Source organism: Acanthaster planci, linkage group LG01, assembly GCF_054643075.1.
Source record: "Acanthaster planci isolate LZ-2023a linkage group LG01, COTS_SCS, whole genome shotgun sequence".
NCBI classification, from domain to species: Eukaryota; Metazoa; Echinodermata; class Asteroidea; order Valvatida; family Acanthasteridae; genus Acanthaster; species Acanthaster planci.
In genome coordinates, this window is record NC_141777.1 from 10,171,489 (window position 1) to 10,188,901 (window position 17,413).

Genomic DNA, 17,413 nt, shown 5'->3' on the forward strand with positions numbered 1-17,413 from the left:
ACACCTAAAGGGTCAACTCCTGAACAAAAGCATTGTGGAAAAAATGTTGAGGGGGATGATTCTGCCCCCTCTCCTTCCAGCTCTTTTAGGGAATAGGTTATCACTGTAGGGCACTCTAAACGTGTAGGCTGGCATGACTTAGTGGAATTATGACATACTTGTGACTTGATTGATGGACTGACAGATATCGACGAGTGCACACTGTACCAGAATCAGCAAGCCAGCAGTGGAGGCCCCGGTTGCGACCAGATTTGCATCAACACCTTGGGCAGTTTCAACTGCAGCTGCAGGTCTGGCTACTTGCTGTACCCGGATGGCAGACAGTGTATCGGTAGGCTCACAGATCAGCTTCTCCGTGCTGATGAGGTCGTTTCAGTCTTTGTACAAATATGAGTATGAATTGAAGTTTTTTATGTTAGATCAAAACCTTTTAGTGCAAAATTGCGCAAGTTGAACCCACAGTAAATTCTGCTTGGAATGTTTGTGACCTCAAATTTCACTTCCGCATTCACCTGAAGTATAGACCGACCTTTGCATGGACAATCTTTGTGAGTAGTGGAACATCATGATGATCAAAACCTATCACTCTCTCACAGTATCCAAGCCACTGGGTAAACTTGGGTCCAATTTGACAGGTGTCATTAGGGGAAATTGACCTCATTTTTCTCTATCCTGCAAGAATGAATTGGGATATTTTGAATCCAAGCGTTTGCCTTTGAGAAGAGGAAAAAGGGGAAACAAGTCCTAAATTCGGATCCATGCATTGTGCTTTATTTGTCTGATTGAAATTTGGTGATTAAAATTATTCTGATCCATTCTGATTGAAAATGACTTGTCAAGGTATCTGAATTGATTTGAAAGAGACTGAAAAAAGGAACCTTTTGAGTGGCCTTGTCTGTGTGGTTTTCCTTGAGATTTTTTAAAACTTAATGGTATTGGATAAAAAAGGCAAATGCTGAACAGTACGTGTAAGCAAAAATATGAATGATAATAAATCTGTATTTCACGCCCTCCTAATCATTGTTATATAACTGATGGACTCATCTGTCTCATTTTGTGCAGAGCAAATGCCATTTACCATGGTTCTATGCATGCACCTCAGGAGTACATTATGTCAGTTGAAACTCCTTTAGACCATTAAAAAAGAAAACCCCAAAGACTATCACAAGACCTCTGCTCTAGATTCCAAACGCAAGATTTTCCAATGAACTGTGATAAATACATTCAGTGAGTTACTTGCGACTTGTCTGAAGTCTGGTCTCGTGATGTTCTAGACTCCACCATTGCATCACATACGTCTATGATAGTAACAAACGATTTATGAATGGATGCTTTCCTCTGCTGCACCTGTTTAAGTAAACATTTGTGGTTGCAATGTCTGAAATTATTCTTCATCTGCCACTGTTTCTTTGGCCTGGAGACCTGTGGCCTACCGTGATTAGGATTTGTAACTCCTAAACATATAGCTGGGGGTTTGAATCTAGCAGTAGCTATAGCCCAAAGATCACATATTGTGACCCTTGGGAAAGTCACCTTAATTACCCCCCCCAATTGCCTCTCTCCACCCAGGGGTATAAATGAGTACAAGAGAGGGCGGAGATGGTTGTTGCTTTTGATAGCGACTTGTACCTAAAATAACTGCATGGAGTATGCTCCTCAGGGAGCCCAGATGTTTACATGCCTGTTGAGCCGGGGGTAATAATGATGTAGCACCCTCAGTACATGTAACAGGAACATGGATGTATGCCTTTATAAATGTTTTGAATGTACTTCATTTATAATTCCTGTTGTTATTATTATTATGATTAGATATCAATGAATGTGATCTCCAGACGGACGGGTGCTCTGAGGATGCTGCATGCACCAACATCCCTGGTGGTTATAACTGCAGCTGCAATCCGGGGTTTATTGATGTGAGTGGTGATGGAACTTCCTGTCAAGGTAGGTGGGAAAAATGTTGGATTGAGAGGGGTTGTAGTGTTAACAGTCAACAGCTGTTTCAATGCTTACTCAAAGTTCTTACAAATGTAGCCTTTATACCCATATGCAATGATCTGGTAAAGTTGAATTCACAGTTCTCTTTCCACACCATCTGAATCAAGCTTCAGTTTTGCTAGATCATTGGAGTTTTAGGTGCAAGAGGATTTCAGACATATGTCTTGTTTGAGTTCATTTTAATGCCAGTTTGTTCTCCATAGGTGCAAATTCACCTTATAATCCTCTCAGAAGCTTCATTTGTGAATCACTGCTTTAGGTCAGAGGTACAAAGTGCATATGGTCATATGCAAATGAGTAGATGTCATGCAAATATGTACAATTTAAACGAAGAACAAAGGTTAAAATCAACATCTATGAACAAAAGAAAGTAACTTGTACTGTTTGTTATGCGTAGTTTAAGTATTGCAACAAGTTTCACACTCCTCAAGTTTCTCAACGTGAAAGGTGAAGACTTGATGAAACACTGTATAATTTTTGTTGCCCTTCTTGTTACTTAACCAAGATTGTAGCATACACGTGCCTTATTCATTTTAGGTATGCCTGGTGTCTTGTGACCATTGTGACATCTTTACAAACAGCTATCTTTAAACTGTCCCAGTGCATAGATACTAGGGCTGTGCCGAATATTCGATGATTATTCACTATTCGAATATTATGTTCTGAATTTGAATATTCTGATAAAAAGTTCATAAAATTAACGGGAGAATTTTCTTTTGTTTAAATGAGAGAAATTGCACTATGGAGGCTCGTTTCAAGCAGATTCAAATGAAAAACGACAGAAAATCTTACAACTCAAAAGTTCATTCATATGTTAAAAATTTAAAAGGAATAGAAATTTTCAACAGGGCAAGAAGTATTGTTCCTCTCTTAAATCTTGCTAAATTGTGGCTTGTGATACTCCTAGACATGAGAAGCTATTATAATGATTATAATGTACAATGTGTGCATTATTGTAACTGATTTTGTATATGGCTTAATCATCAACAATCTGCCAGTTGGTAAAACTGAGTATTCAGATATTCAATCGAATTGAAGGTCGAATATTCAAAACGTGAATTATTCAAATTGACTCAGCTCTAACAGATACACCAAGGAATGTGCAACTGATCATAAATGCTTCTTTGGTCAGTCATAACCTTGCTCAATTAAATACAAGCTCACAGGTCAGTCGCAACCAGTGTAATTAACAATTATCAACTATTTTTATGCTTGGCAGACATTGATGAATGCAACGGCCCAAATAACTGTCATGCCAATGCTGACTGCGGCAACACCCACGGCTCATACCGGTGCACATGCCGTCAAGGTTATGAAGGCAGCGGACTGGAATGCACAGGTAGATAAATGCCTTGGCTCATGGGTCCAGGGAGATGAGGACCCCCCAATTTAAGAAAGAAAACACACACAAGAGAACGCCATAAAAGGATGTGTACAAAATTGTAATTATTTTCCCCTAAAACACCATTTGGCCACTCCTCCAATTTATTATGCAGTCTTCTGAAAATATTGACCAGATTTTTAAGTTCAGCACTTAATCGTTCACTGTAGTTTGCAGCTTTTACGTCCACAAAATAGTTTAAGTCTGATTTCTTGAAACCAGAATGCATTGTTGATATTGTTTTTCTCTGCGTGAAATCCTGTTATCTAGCTGCTCTTGGAGTGGAGGATTTTGTGCAGATCAAATTATGGTTGGGCAATGGTAAATGTTGTCCCGTCCTATATATGAACCTATAGACACTAAAAATATTTGTCAGACCCATTCAAGCGACTTACCTACACACTCCAGGTAGGTAAGTTGCTTGAAACATTCTGAGTTTTCTGTGGCTCAGGCCCATGGTGGGGGGAGGGGAGCAGATGGGCCAGCCCCCCCCCAGTAGCAGCTGGCCTCCAAACAGTAAAACATTATAAGCATAAAAAAAATCTGTTTTTGTGACATCCCCCCCCAAGGTACTGTGGCGGCCAACCCATGCCCCAAGCTGACCACTGGGCTGCTGTGGCTCATGGGTATTAAATTGTTTGCACTTCCCCACAGATGTGAACGAATGCACAAGAAATCTTGACCAGTGTGATGCACAGGCCACATGCATCAATACTGTGGGATCCTACAACTGCTCTTGCAACAAAGGCTGGACCGGTGACGGGCGCACCTGCTCCAATGAGAACGAATGCGCCAGGCTGGCACCAGTCTGTCACCTGAATGCCACATGCACTGACACAATGGGCAGCTTCACCTGCCAGTGCAATGCCGGTTTCACTGGTAGTGGCATGGAGTGTGTAGGTAAGTTGCTTGTAACATGCTGCAAGTCACGTAGCCTAACCCTACCCATCTAGCATGTATGTAAAAATCATGGTGAAATTTGAGGATTGAGGAGACTGTTCGGGCAAATATTTAGGCTTACAAATTAGCTCTGTCAGTGGATCCACATACCAGCACTGCCAGATCCACTAGTGATCCACATCACCATGTATCCCCCCACAGGGAAATTCCATTCCAACAAGTGCCTAAAGCCAGCCTTATGGCTCTAGGCTTCAATACACTACTTTACTGCCCTTTGATGGGCTCTGTATCGTGAGTTGCACCCGGTAATGTTTTTTAGCATTGCAGCCCATTATCTGTGTGGCCAATAAGTGACGGAGGTACATCAGAGCTTAACAGCAGGTTTTTTTTTATAAAATTTGCTCTTTTCTATTTCTTAATCTTAATTAATTCTCAATCTTAAAAGTATCTAATATTGTGATCGAGCCTCTGTTCATCTTTGTATTTCTCTACTGGAGTTAAAAAAAAATAAGAAAAAAATACCATGAATATACCTGTTTGCTGTAACAGTAGAAGTATACTGCATACACTGTGGCAGCCTACATATGTACTCCAGCTTGTTCTCAGAAGTATTTCGTTGTCTGTATAGTGAATGTAGTTGCCTCAGAGTTGTAGCAGCTGTGATTTGAGTCTGGTGTGCAGTATGTGTGTGTTGTCGCCCTTTAAAATAGCTAAAACAGAAAACACAAACAAAAATTGGTCTCCTTGATATTTACCTGTTACTGTTTGATTGTTTTAGTGGATTAATTGGTCCATCCAATTCCTTGTTTCCTTTTCTTTATCCTTGCTGCTCATGCTAGATGTGGACGAGTGTTCTTCAGGCACTGCAGGGTGCCACCCCACCCTTGGTGTGTGCACCAATATGATTGGTAACTATACATGCCAGTGCATGCCTGGATATGGTGGAGATGGCCGGACGTCCTGCATTGGTAAGTTAACCCAAGCTGATTTGAATAATTTAATATTGTAATATTCAATCTCTCATTTGATCAAATTTATCACAAGTGTTTATTTGTCACACTTTGTAACTGAATAATTAAATCTTCCCTTTTGTATTTTCATTGTGTTTATGTGTCAATAATTGATTTTAAAAATAAATCTTTGAATATCGGTAATCCATTGAATTTCTGAATATCTTAATGTTTTGCACAGTTCTTTAATTGCATCCTGTTTTGTAACTTTTTTAAATGGTGGTCTGTAAAGACAGAGTGTCCACCACATATCATTTAAACTGCTTTTGCAGATGATTAATGTGCAAGTATTTCCCACACTTCCAGTGCTCTTGTTTGAAGTTGTTTGTGGGCGTAAGACTTGATGCTGAAACTACAGACCGAACTAGCAACAAAAATTGGACCCCAATATCACTTTAACACCAAACACAAAGTGTGGACCACTGGGTTTAGGCTCGTCTCGTAAATCTAGTTTCTTTGCACAATTTATGACTGTGTTTGCACATCTTGTGTTTAAATCTGAAATTTGTTTTGTGTATTTATGTTAAACAGATATTGATGAGTGTCAGATTGGAAACCATGATTGTTCAGTCAGCGCAGACTGTGTCAATGTGCTTGGTGGCTATGAATGTTCTTGTCAGACTGGATACACTGGGAATGGAACACACTGCACAGGTATGACATTATCAATCATTTCCTGACCTCAGCAATAGCTTTTGTGTGCATTGCCAGGCTAGCTGAAACAGATCGTGAGGTGACGTTGTTCTCTTTTTTTGTTCAACTAGGAACTTGGAAGATAAGAAAATCAGGAAATGGTTTGGGTGGCTAACTGCTTTTACCACATGTTCAAAAATACTCACTTCTAAAAGTGTTTTGGTAATTTTTTAGAATGTTGATGAGATGTTGGAGGCAACACAATCAGAGACTATGTAGGGCTGTGGATCTAAACTGATTTTGTTGGTTGCAAATGATGGCACTGGGTGCCTGTACCCACTTACATACATAAATCACCCAGATTTTTTTTTTTAGAAAAGGAGGTTTAAAGGGTCCAGGCGTTGAATGTTTCTCTTCAGTGTATGTGAAAACTTTTCAACATCCTTTTTTTAGTTTGTTATAGGTTTTTCTGGTCAAATCATGAAGCCAAGCTTTGCTTCCTGAAACTTTTCAGAGCTTATTGTCATTAGGTCATTATCATGACCAACGAAAAAGAAACGATGAGAAGCAATATTAAGATTGCCAGTGGTTTATGCATAAATTAATGTAACATTGAGGATTTCCTCCGTAGAAGGATGAAGTTTTGTTCTTGAAAAGGATGTTCGGTCCACATATTATGGGCAAGTGTTTTGGATAATTGACAATTTGAATATATTTCCTAGTTTGCTTTTTCTTTGAATTCTCCAATTATGGACACTCTGGTACCCAAGTTTATACCAATATGGTAACCGGTCTCTGCGCTACCCATAAAGACACACCACTAGGCCCTGAAACAGTGAATTCTGGCTTTTTTAATATTGTGGACTGTGATTTCAGGAAAAGAAATATGCATTTTCAAGGAGTAAATTAGATGATCAGCATTGGTTTCATAGAGAATCAGGTAGTCACCGTGGTGTAGCCACTCACCCAGCCACTCTTAAACTGATTTTAACCCTTATGGGAGCAAAACAGTTGTAGAAAATTCATTCCTGTTTGACTTCCTGTAGAAAGGAATGTGATGTTTCCTTCAACCGAGGTCGGTTAAATCTCTGTTTGTTGAATGCATGTTACATCATTTTGCCTTTTGTTTTTTGCAGATGTTGATGAGTGTACTCTGGGAACACATGACTGCATTCAAATTTGCAGAAACACCGAGGGATCGTACAACTGCACATGCAGTGAGGCCTTCGCGATGCAACCCAACGGAAGCTGTACCGGTAAGCGCGCCCATGGGATCATTGCTGGCTGTGATGCTTAGTTTTCTTCTGCCTCTGTCACAAATACTGTGGTTTCACTGGCTGAGATCGAGCAAGTGAACCGGTTTTAGAAACAAATTACAATAACGTTGAGCATATCACATCTTCATGTCACAGACTAGTCCCTACCCCACAGTCTAAACCATAATGCAAGGATTGCCAACCACCCACTGCTTATATTCATTGGTATGTGCCACTTTCACCTGTGTAACTGAAGCAATTAAACTCTGCATTCAGTGCACAGCTTTATGGAAATCAACGGACGGGAGTACTGTTGCATGTTTCTCCAAAAGGTGTACATGCTCACATATGTCAGTTTTTGAAAACTGAAATTCTGTGACAACACATGGGTGTTAACAGTATGCGGACACACATCTGGGTGTCCACTCGTACAACTAGAATTGTGTCATACAGTGCTGTTTTCACGAAACTTTCACACTTACGTTTCAGTTCGTGAAGACGGTGATAATCTCTTACTTGTTGACTTGTTTTGCAATAGCTGTCTCCTCATGTTCACCAAGCACATCCTGCATAAATGGTGACTGCTTCCAAGATAACGGAATAGACAAGTGTATATGCTTCAGTGGCTACAATGCAACTAGTAATGCTGCTGTATGTGAAGGTAGGGTTCTGGGGTTTTAGTCTGTTCCCTTTCTTATTACTTGTCGCTCTTAAAGTTTTCCTGCATTCCCCCCCTCCCAGTTAAGGAACTCGTTAATCATGTATGTGGTCGGTATAACCACAGAATAAGTGTAAAGGTCAGGCACACTTCATGATGAGACTCTAGTGTTTGTTGGAAGATTTATTTTAGGGGACTTCCTGTGTCTTCATGATATTTTGGTCCCCAGAGTAACCACTATTCAATACATGTGTGGTCCTCACATCATTTCAGAAACAAGTATGTACAAAGGTTTATTGATTTCTTTTGGAGTTAGCGAGCAGAGTATTTGTTCAGTATGGCTTTTGCTTGGTTGTGTTAAGTGCATACTCCAGATCAGTTCTTCTGTCTTGTATAGATATTGACGAATGCAGTACGTCCGTGCACAGTTGCAGTGCCAACTCAAAGTGCAACAACACAGATGGCAGTTACGAGTGCATCTGCGATGCGGGCTACACTCCCAACAGTGACCAAAGAAGCTGTGCAGGTATGCGTCCAGTAGTCAAATAGCACCGTTTTTATACTTTCAAGCCTTAGTATTCATGTTCCCAAAGGCAATTATGAGATGAATGCCATATGGAGTGTATCCTCTACAAAGTAATAAATGTTCCGCAGACCATATATGTAAATAAGAAGACATCCCACTCTAGGGTTTGAAATTTATTTTATACATTCTTACTGTTGTATTATCCGGCCGGCTGCTGGGTAGGTTTCTGTGCCGCAAGCGCAAGGTTCTCACTGATACGACCGCAATTAACTGATGACGACACTGTCTCTGTCCTTTGCTCTACAACTGACAAAATCTTTATTGAAGCTCTCCTCAATAAAATAAGGTTGACAGACTGATATACTGATCGGTGAGTCAACGACTGATTGGATGGTCTACAAGTGGATGGACCAATTTAATGGGTCAACAGACGGACCAATTTGATTGGTTTGACAGACAAACCCATTTGATGGGTCAACAGACGGACCCCTGTAATATTAGGAAAATAACACAATTACTTACATGTAGATAATACAGCATTTACTACACACACTGCATGGTGCAAATACTGTGCACACACACTGGTAGTACAAAGGTCATAGGTCATACACTGTGGTTTAAGTCTATAGCCTTGAGTTCTTGCTAACCAAAAGACAGCTATTCAGCAGTTTGGACCACTGCAGGAATGTGATCAATTACACAACACTCTCTTGGGTAGACAGTCTGTGTCCTTATATAAACCAAAACATCTAGGGCGACACAGTCTTCACATAACACATCATAAAATGACTTAGCGCACAAGTAAAACCTCTTAATCTCTGTTGGTGAGCATGGACTAACTTTGAAATCTGGCAGACAAAATCACGTAAAAACAGTTGCAAAAGTCAGAGTGTGATACTGCTTGGAGTATAAATATATGTGTAATTCTGGAGCTAACCTGGATATGTTAAGCTTCTGTCCTACCACAGTCTACATCTGCCTCCACACAAACACAGTCGCCACTTGAGCTATATAATAGAACAGAAATTTAGCCTTACAAGGAGTACTAACATCATCCTTAATTACAAACTAGGACATTGTTGTATCGAGTGTGCCAAATAAGGGGGTAATCAGAACAAATGGAGAAAAGAGTACACTGTAAAATAACTTGATGTGAATGCCATGATTAGGATTGATCATGAAAACAAGCTAACAATACAAGTCCACCAACATCAGAAGTAACACAGTCTATAATACTAAGTAATCAAAATAAATTTAAAAATGAAGTTACACACAGGTAGATTACTACTAGAAAATATTGTAAGGACAACAGCTCCCCCCGTATGGCTACTGTGTAGACTTGAGTGTCAGGCTGTTGACCAGTAGACCGCTGGGTGGTGGTGCAGACTGAATTCTGACCCTGGCATAGGCCCTTAAATGCCCTTTAGAGCCTCTTGATGGACATTTCCATCAAGAATATGATTGGTCACTCGCAAGTTTGACCAAACCTTCCTCAAAGTTTGATTTGCATGTAAACTTCCCAATTGGTCAAATCTTTGAAGGTTCATTGTGCTAACTAGCAGGATCAGCAGATTTTCTCCCAGGTTTCTGCAACCTCCAGTTTGATGAATCTCCCAAACAATGAAAACTGACACATTCTGTTTGTAAAAATACTTGGTCAGGACTGTGGGAAAGTTCCCCTAACAAGGGGAGCAGAAAAAGAAAAGCAAGATAACCCACACAAAATATACACTTTTCCATTTCCTGACATTACTTTTTTTAAATGTCCTATGTGTGCTGCAGTAAACACTAAATGAGGATATAAACATAGTACCAAGTTTTCTCCAGCGAGAATTTTTCCCATTTTCCTCATGATTTTCCAGTTGCACACCTAGGCCCAATTTTACGGAACTGCTCAGCACACAGTTTTATGCTGATAGGGGCTTTGCGTATTTCATGGAGACCGTAAGCAGTAAGCACAGCAAATGGCATGCTAGTGTTGGATTGAAAATTTGCTTAACTCAATGAAATAATGAAGGAAATCTCTCTGCCCGCTCCTGCAATTTTTTATGCTTAGCACAACCATGAAATGTTCACCGTGAAACAGGCATACCATTATGCAAGCTTTTGTGCGATGTTGAGCAGAAAATTTTGTTTAACAGCAAGCAGCACCGTGAAATTTGGGCCCCATTCTTTTCTTTTAGTTCAACAAGGCAACTCACAGACCTGTGTCAAGACAGCCTTGTCAAAGTTTATCACCTATGGTCATCTTCATCTTATCAGTTTTGACACATTTGGTGTGTATTTGTTTTACTAGATGTGGATGAGTGTAGCATGAACTTACATAACTGTGAGGGGATCAGTGAGGTTTGTGTTAACCAGGAACCCCTTTTCAGATGCGACTGCAAACCTGGATTCTCCAAGGATCAGGTTGGAAGCTGTTTAGGTGAGTTACATGGCAAGAAAGGATGCTCAGGGAATATTTTGTCTGAGATATCTTGAACGGAATGCCAAGGTTTCTAAAGGATTAGGATTTTTAAAAATTGGAGAAACCAGAAACACTGTCAGCAGTTTTGAAGGACTCTCAGTTACCTTTTCAGAATAACTCTTAGATGGGGTTTTACTGGGAAAGAAGGAAAGATAAAAGTTGTGTATTTTGTGCTTAGTTTCCTTGTTGTATCAGATGGATGTTGTCTAATTTTGTGCTCTTTGAGAAAGACGGAACAAATTCCCAGCACAACCATCATTGGGACCATTGATGTTTCTTCCCCATATACAAACATGAAGAAGGTATTCCCGCCTGCGCTCTGCCCTCGTGAAGAGCGGACACGCAAGAGACTTGTACAAACCAAAAACAATTTCTCCTTCATTGGCCAACACTATCTACAGGTGCATGGCACAGCTGTGAGCTCTCATATGGCTCCCTCTTTTGCTTGCCTCTTCATGGATAACCTTAACGAGTATATGCTTGCTTCAGCACCATGCCGCCCTTGGATCTTGTGGAGATACATTAATGATGTAGTTTCTCATCTGGACCAGTAACTATGGCAGTCTAGACGTCTTTATTAACCATATAAATTCTTTCCACAGTACAATTAAGTTCACTTCGGAGTATTCCCTCCATCAGGCAAATGTTTTCAGTGTCAGCATCTGGAAGGAGAGCAAATGTGTGACCACAGATACCCATGAATATGTTCACTCGTCCAGCTGTCACCTGGTCTCGACACTGCATGACTGGTATATAGCATACAGTCACGCATTCAGACTGAGATGCATTTTGTTCTAATGATTCAGATTTCCCCCGTCATACACAGGAACTGAAGAGGCATTTGATTGTAAGGGGCCACAGCTATCACCAGGTTCCAAGACCTATCAATAGGACCTGCTCTGTCCCCAAAAGTCTTGCTCTCAAGGAGAAGACCCCCCTCCGTGCAGAAACTATCCCCAGGGTTCAAATGGTCACCACTTTTCTGCCTGCGTCTTCCTCCCCTCAGCAAAATAATCAGTGACAATCATCATATCCTCCACACTTCAGACCTCCTTGCCATCCCAGACACCTCACTTGTGGCCTACGGGCATCCTCGCAACCTACAGGACTTGATTGCTTGGGCCACGGACCATTTACCTAGGGATGTGCAACCGCGAGCGGCCCCAGCGCAAACACATGTGCGACCTTGGTTCCATGCGTGTTACGGATTGTTATTACCCCAGCAGGCGCTTTTGACTTTTCTCGAGAAAAGTGCGACCACATGACACAGGTTGCAGCATGCAGCATGTACAGTGCAGCCGTGGTTATGCCGAGAAGATGTGCCGACGCGGTGCTTAAATCTATTTGTTTCGACGAATAAATCTTCTTCATTTTTCGATTTCAAGCAGAAATGAAGTTTGAATGAGGCAAATTTCCCCAATTTTGTCTTACACTTTTCTCAGAATATATTGGATGGAATGTCTTTAGCAGCATATTTTTAAAAAGGGTGTACCCAGACTTAAAATATCACAAGAAAACAAAGTGGTAGACAGGAATATATGTTTTATTATTAGAGATAATCCAATTTAATTTCTGCTTTGATATTGTGCTGGCCGTAACACGCACTGAACCAGCTGTGAGCTTATGTTGCACATCCCTGGGTAAATGGTCCGTGCTTGGGCAGAGTTCACCCCTTGGACACCCTCCCCCCTCCCAGCAAGGCACATTCAAGTGTGATTCTAACAGATGTGTTGTTTGCCAGAACCACGTCCTGGAGTCAGATACATTCTCTGGACACTCCTCCGGTACCACCCACAGAACCAAAGACACTATCGTTTGTAGCTCTTCCAGGGTATTCAGTGTTCAGTATGTTGGAGAGAGTAAGAACGCTCTCATCAAGAAGCGTTTCTATGATCACAGATCTTTGGTCAACACCAAACAACTAGATAGCCCTGTGAGCCATCACTTTAACCTTCCTAACCATTTTATGTCTGACATGATCTTACAGGGCGTATAATCACTTGGGCACCGCAAAGAAGCTGTTTACTTCAACAGGGGGAATTTAGGATCAAATGCCCCCCCCCCCACCACACAACCCCTTAGCCAGAACAGTATGCACGCTACTGCCTTGTTGCCACCTCAAAATAAAATTCTCCATTTTAAAATGGATGAACTTGTTCCTTTGGTGTAATCTTGAATATGTTAGTTCCTTCATTTATAGCTTTTCTTTCTGGAGATGGCCAAATGGAAACAGGAACACAGAGCATGAACCAAAAAATCAAGCTGTAACAAGTTCATTCCTTTGTGTGTTTATTTGCAGGCCGTAATGGTGGGAACTTACATTTAATTTGAAAAACAGTTACAAAAACTTTTCCATACTGTTTAAACATTTAGCCAGCATTTTACAGAGGTCACTGCCTACCTCATTGTTTTCATATGCATAATTATATAGCTCAACAATGCACATGGTCCACCCAATGCAAAAATGTTGTGTTGGGGCATTTAAAAAAGCAGTGTTTATTGTTTTAGAATCCCTATTTTTCAAAATGTACATAGATGATGAAAGGGAAGAAAAAAGTATGTAACAGGCATTGTTTACAGTAAAAATGAACACCGGATTGCATCAATCCAAACGTCGAATCTCTAAAAGGGGCGGTTCTGTTTAAACATTTGGGAAAATCTGTAAACGGATTTAGAACTTTTTTCATTTAAACGTATGTGTAAAATTTCCCACCCGTTACTTGCAAGTTCATCGCAAAAAATCCCATCAAGTCACTAGTTATTCAAATGGGCTGTGTGCAAAGACATTACATTTTCCTAATTCATGAAGTGCCACTTGAGAACTGGTGTGTAATGATGAGACTGTGATGATGACGCAACCAGATAAAACTTTTTCGTAACGTTAGACCAGTATATTGACGCTCTCTTGCTCTACCCTTCTTAATTCACAGATATCAATGAATGTTTGGATGATGCCTTGAATGACTGCCATGAGGATGCCAACTGCATCAATAACAATGGCTCCTACACCTGCCAGTGCAAAAATGGCTTCACCGGCAACGGGCGCCAGTGTTTTGGTAAGATGGAATTATTTTGGACTATGTTCTGAAAGCAGACTGATGCTGGTTGCAATTGTTCCATCATCATCCGCAATCGGCCAAAAATAGTGGTCCGTAGCTCAAATACTGTTGCTCTGACGGGACTAAAACTTGACATTTTAACCTTTTCAGCCCAGATTACCCTAAAGACCAAAAATGAACCCATTTGAAGGGGGTCAGGTTTAAAATTCTATTTTGGGGGATAATACGGCATTAAACATGTTAAAGGAGCCTATGACTGAAAGATTTTAGGGTCTACATTTATACATATACATGTAGCATTAACTTTGTTCTTAGTACAGTAGTGTTACAAGGAAGTTTCCATAGGAGATGGTTTACAGAAATATGGCTTGAAATGCACTGGTTGTGGAAATGTTAAGAACTTACCGGGATGTGGGGGAGGGAGCTAGGGGGTATCATTTAACACAGAAAGGGGGGCACTCTTTGTAAAGTGTACATCCATATAATCTATGCAGAAAATTTCATTACAGACCCTTCGTCTACCATTACTTGTGCATTGAATTCATCTCACAGTATTGATTTTAGGTCTTAGAAGTTTGTTCTCTTATTCCTTTTTTCTTTCCCGCCCTTTTGGGGGTTGGGGTTTGTGGTGGTGTTGGGGGGGGTGAGTTAGAAGTCATCGCAGTTCTATATAAAAACATTACCTTAAGTGTTGACCTAAGCCTTTACTGCTTTCATTCACAGATTGCCCAAATTCTGAATGAACATGTGAATCCTGTTCATTGTCACAATATTCATATCTCTTGTAGATATTAATGAGTGTGCACTGCCCGTCAGTGACCCGTTGTTTGCCGGCTGTGATCCCAATGCGGCATGCAATGACCTCACAGGCTCCTTCCAGTGTAAATGCAGTATGGGATATCAAGGCAACGGCAGAAACTGCACAGGTATGCATCACCAAGCCCTTCTCATAAAAAAAAATTTGTCCAGGTTTTTTTGCCCACAGTAAATACATGCACTAAAAAGAGAGTTCATCTACCATGTATCACCCATTGTTGCATCTTTGTTTTTTTACAGGTATACAAAACAGATCGTCTTCTCTTATCCGTCCTTAAGAGAACACAAGACTTTGGCGATGGCCAATCTTCGTTTTTAATAGTTTCTGAATCTGTCATAGCCTCCCACCTCACTGTGCCTCCTCAGAATTCTTAAACAGGGTACATTTTCAATTTCGATAAATTAGGTACATGTACTATTGGAGACATGAAAGTGGAGAGTTCTCATAAGTCTCTGAAAATGTTCCATGAGAGCTCTAAACAATCAGATGTCCCACTTTAAATGTAAAACCTTATAACCCCCTTTACATGAACATTAGACATGTTCATTTTTAATTCAGGTATTTCAGTTTCACACAAGACTAGAGTGAATCAAAACCTCATGAATTTATTGGTTTGGTCTGTGTTTGGTCTCCAGATATTGACGAATGCCAAGGCTCTGTCTGTGCCAGTTTCAGTACATGCCAAGACACTGAGGGCAGCTACCTCTGCATGTGCTCGGCCGGTTACCGCGGCGATGGTTTTACATCCTGTGTGAACATCGATGAGTGCCAGGAGAACCCAGACCTCTGCCACCCCATGGCCACCTGTTCGGACACACTCGGAGGCTACACTTGCAGTTGCATTGCCGGTTACCAAGGCAACGGCACACACTGTGAAGGTATTCTGCCGGTGTAGCTTACAGTGATATTATGGCCACAAATTAAGAGCCTTCAAAGGTGATGACAAACGTTTGAAATTATGACCAATTTGGTTTACACAAGGTGCCCCGACTGGGTCAAGAAGTCATGCGTCTGTACAGTTTGCAGAACTTGATTGTTGAAAAAAGTGGACATCTGAACGCACATTTCTGGCCTTTCTATCACAGATTTTACTTGACTTGAGCCAAGATTCCACTATATGTCATAACAATGTTAAGTTTCCCTTGAATTGACTTTAATTGCCACGTTTATGCATTGCATTATGAGTGACTGCACTAAAGCCGGACCCAAGCTTAGTGTTAAAGTCATGTGAGTGTCACATTTTTGCAGATTTGAATGAGTGCACAAATGGTTCTCATAAATGCGCCGTTGGACGAGCATCGTGTATAAACAACGATGGAAGTTACACATGCACTTGCAGTGCTGGATACGTGTCCTCTGATGATGGTTTACCTGGTCGACAGTGCGATGGTAAACACATTGACATCTTTTTGTTTCAGGATGTTTTACAATGACACTGTTGTGTGATTCAATGATCGATTTATGAACTGGCTGTAAATACAGGTATGGCCCAATGCCGTGAACACTGTTAATTTGCTGGGCAGGTGTTAAGTTGAATCAACCTGTTTTGTAGGAATCGATTCTTTTGCTCCCTCTCTGGGCCCAGCAAGACAAAATGTGACTTGTCTTGTGAGCAGGTTTGTGTATCCCACATTATACCTGTATGTTATAATTGCCACATAACTTAATTTTGTAAATGCAGATAATTGAAAAAGTAAGCATGGTTATTTTTTCCAGTCCAAATCATTTCAATGCATATTTAGTGTTTCTAACCCAGGACTGCATCTCTTTCATAGTAAGTTGAATCATGGTCCTTTTTTTTTAGTTAAGCGTAGAGCTTAGATGTTCCTCCTTTGAAAGTGGAAATACGTGATATTGGGATTGGTGAAAGTGCCATATTTTTTCAGTGTATTAACTCGTGGATAATGGCATTTTGAATGACTCCAAAAGTACTCCCAAGAAACTTGACCGAGTGCCCTTTAGAATTACTTTTTCTTTGATACAGGCAACAGTATTTGAATTAACCAAGGATAGAAGTGAGTAAAAGTCTGGCACTCCCGGTATTGGGAGTGCTGTTTAGACAGCCTGACTCATGACAAGTTCAGCCTAATTAGTTCAGGGCTGTATTAACTGTAATCATTGTGTCAGTATTAGGGAGAACATCATTACAGAGCACCACACTGGTTGTGACTAAATCAAAAAGAAAGAGAATTACTGTTTTGGGCACCAGCTGGGAGTCGGACCTCTTGATGTCATCGTAATTGGAGACAAGACATTTTTATGTTCTTCCCAAAATGAACTTCAAAGCAGCCATATGTAAACACGTAGGAGCAAAAAACCCAAGATGAATTGCTGGTGTAGGGCAGAACTCAGTGGTGGAATTCACATCTCCCAGTCCCCATTGCCCCACCAATTTAATTGGCAGTTTAATATGATTGGTTTTTACAACCCTCGGCACAGATATCAATGAATGCGCCCTAAGTCTGGATTCTTGTGACACAACTACCTCTTTCTGCAACAACGTCAATGGCAACTACACCTGCGACTGTTTGGACGGCTATGAGAAGAACCCCATGGGTCAATGTAACGGTAAGAAGAAGGGAATCTCAGGCCTTTGTTGTCCTTTACAGTTCAGCCACCCAGGAGATTTTTCCATATCCTATCTTCTAGCATGTTCCAATTTATCAATACAGGTGGTTCATTATAGAGTATGTCAAGGTGATCTTTACACA

The 17,413-nt window shown here is 40.7% G+C and overlaps 1 protein-coding gene across 1 annotated transcript in view; it reads left to right on the forward strand.

Annotated features, from left to right (window-relative positions):
• LOC110983972 (uncharacterized) overlaps positions 1-17,413 on the forward strand; it is a 183,726-nt gene that overhangs the window by 134,072 nt on the left and 32,241 nt on the right. The window contains exons 20-34 of the mRNA XM_087142824.1: positions 185-331; positions 1,810-1,941; positions 3,215-3,334; positions 4,031-4,276; positions 5,116-5,244; positions 5,818-5,940; positions 7,056-7,175; positions 7,714-7,836; positions 8,231-8,359; positions 10,656-10,784; positions 13,757-13,882; positions 14,674-14,811; positions 15,338-15,580; positions 15,951-16,091; positions 17,142-17,270. Coding sequence (XP_086998950.1) covers positions 185-331; positions 1,810-1,941; positions 3,215-3,334; positions 4,031-4,276; positions 5,116-5,244; positions 5,818-5,940; positions 7,056-7,175; positions 7,714-7,836; positions 8,231-8,359; positions 10,656-10,784; positions 13,757-13,882; positions 14,674-14,811; positions 15,338-15,580; positions 15,951-16,091; positions 17,142-17,270 — 2,175 coding nt within the window. The remainder of the gene's footprint in view (positions 1-184; positions 332-1,809; positions 1,942-3,214; positions 3,335-4,030; positions 4,277-5,115; positions 5,245-5,817; positions 5,941-7,055; positions 7,176-7,713; positions 7,837-8,230; positions 8,360-10,655; positions 10,785-13,756; positions 13,883-14,673; positions 14,812-15,337; positions 15,581-15,950; positions 16,092-17,141; positions 17,271-17,413) is intronic.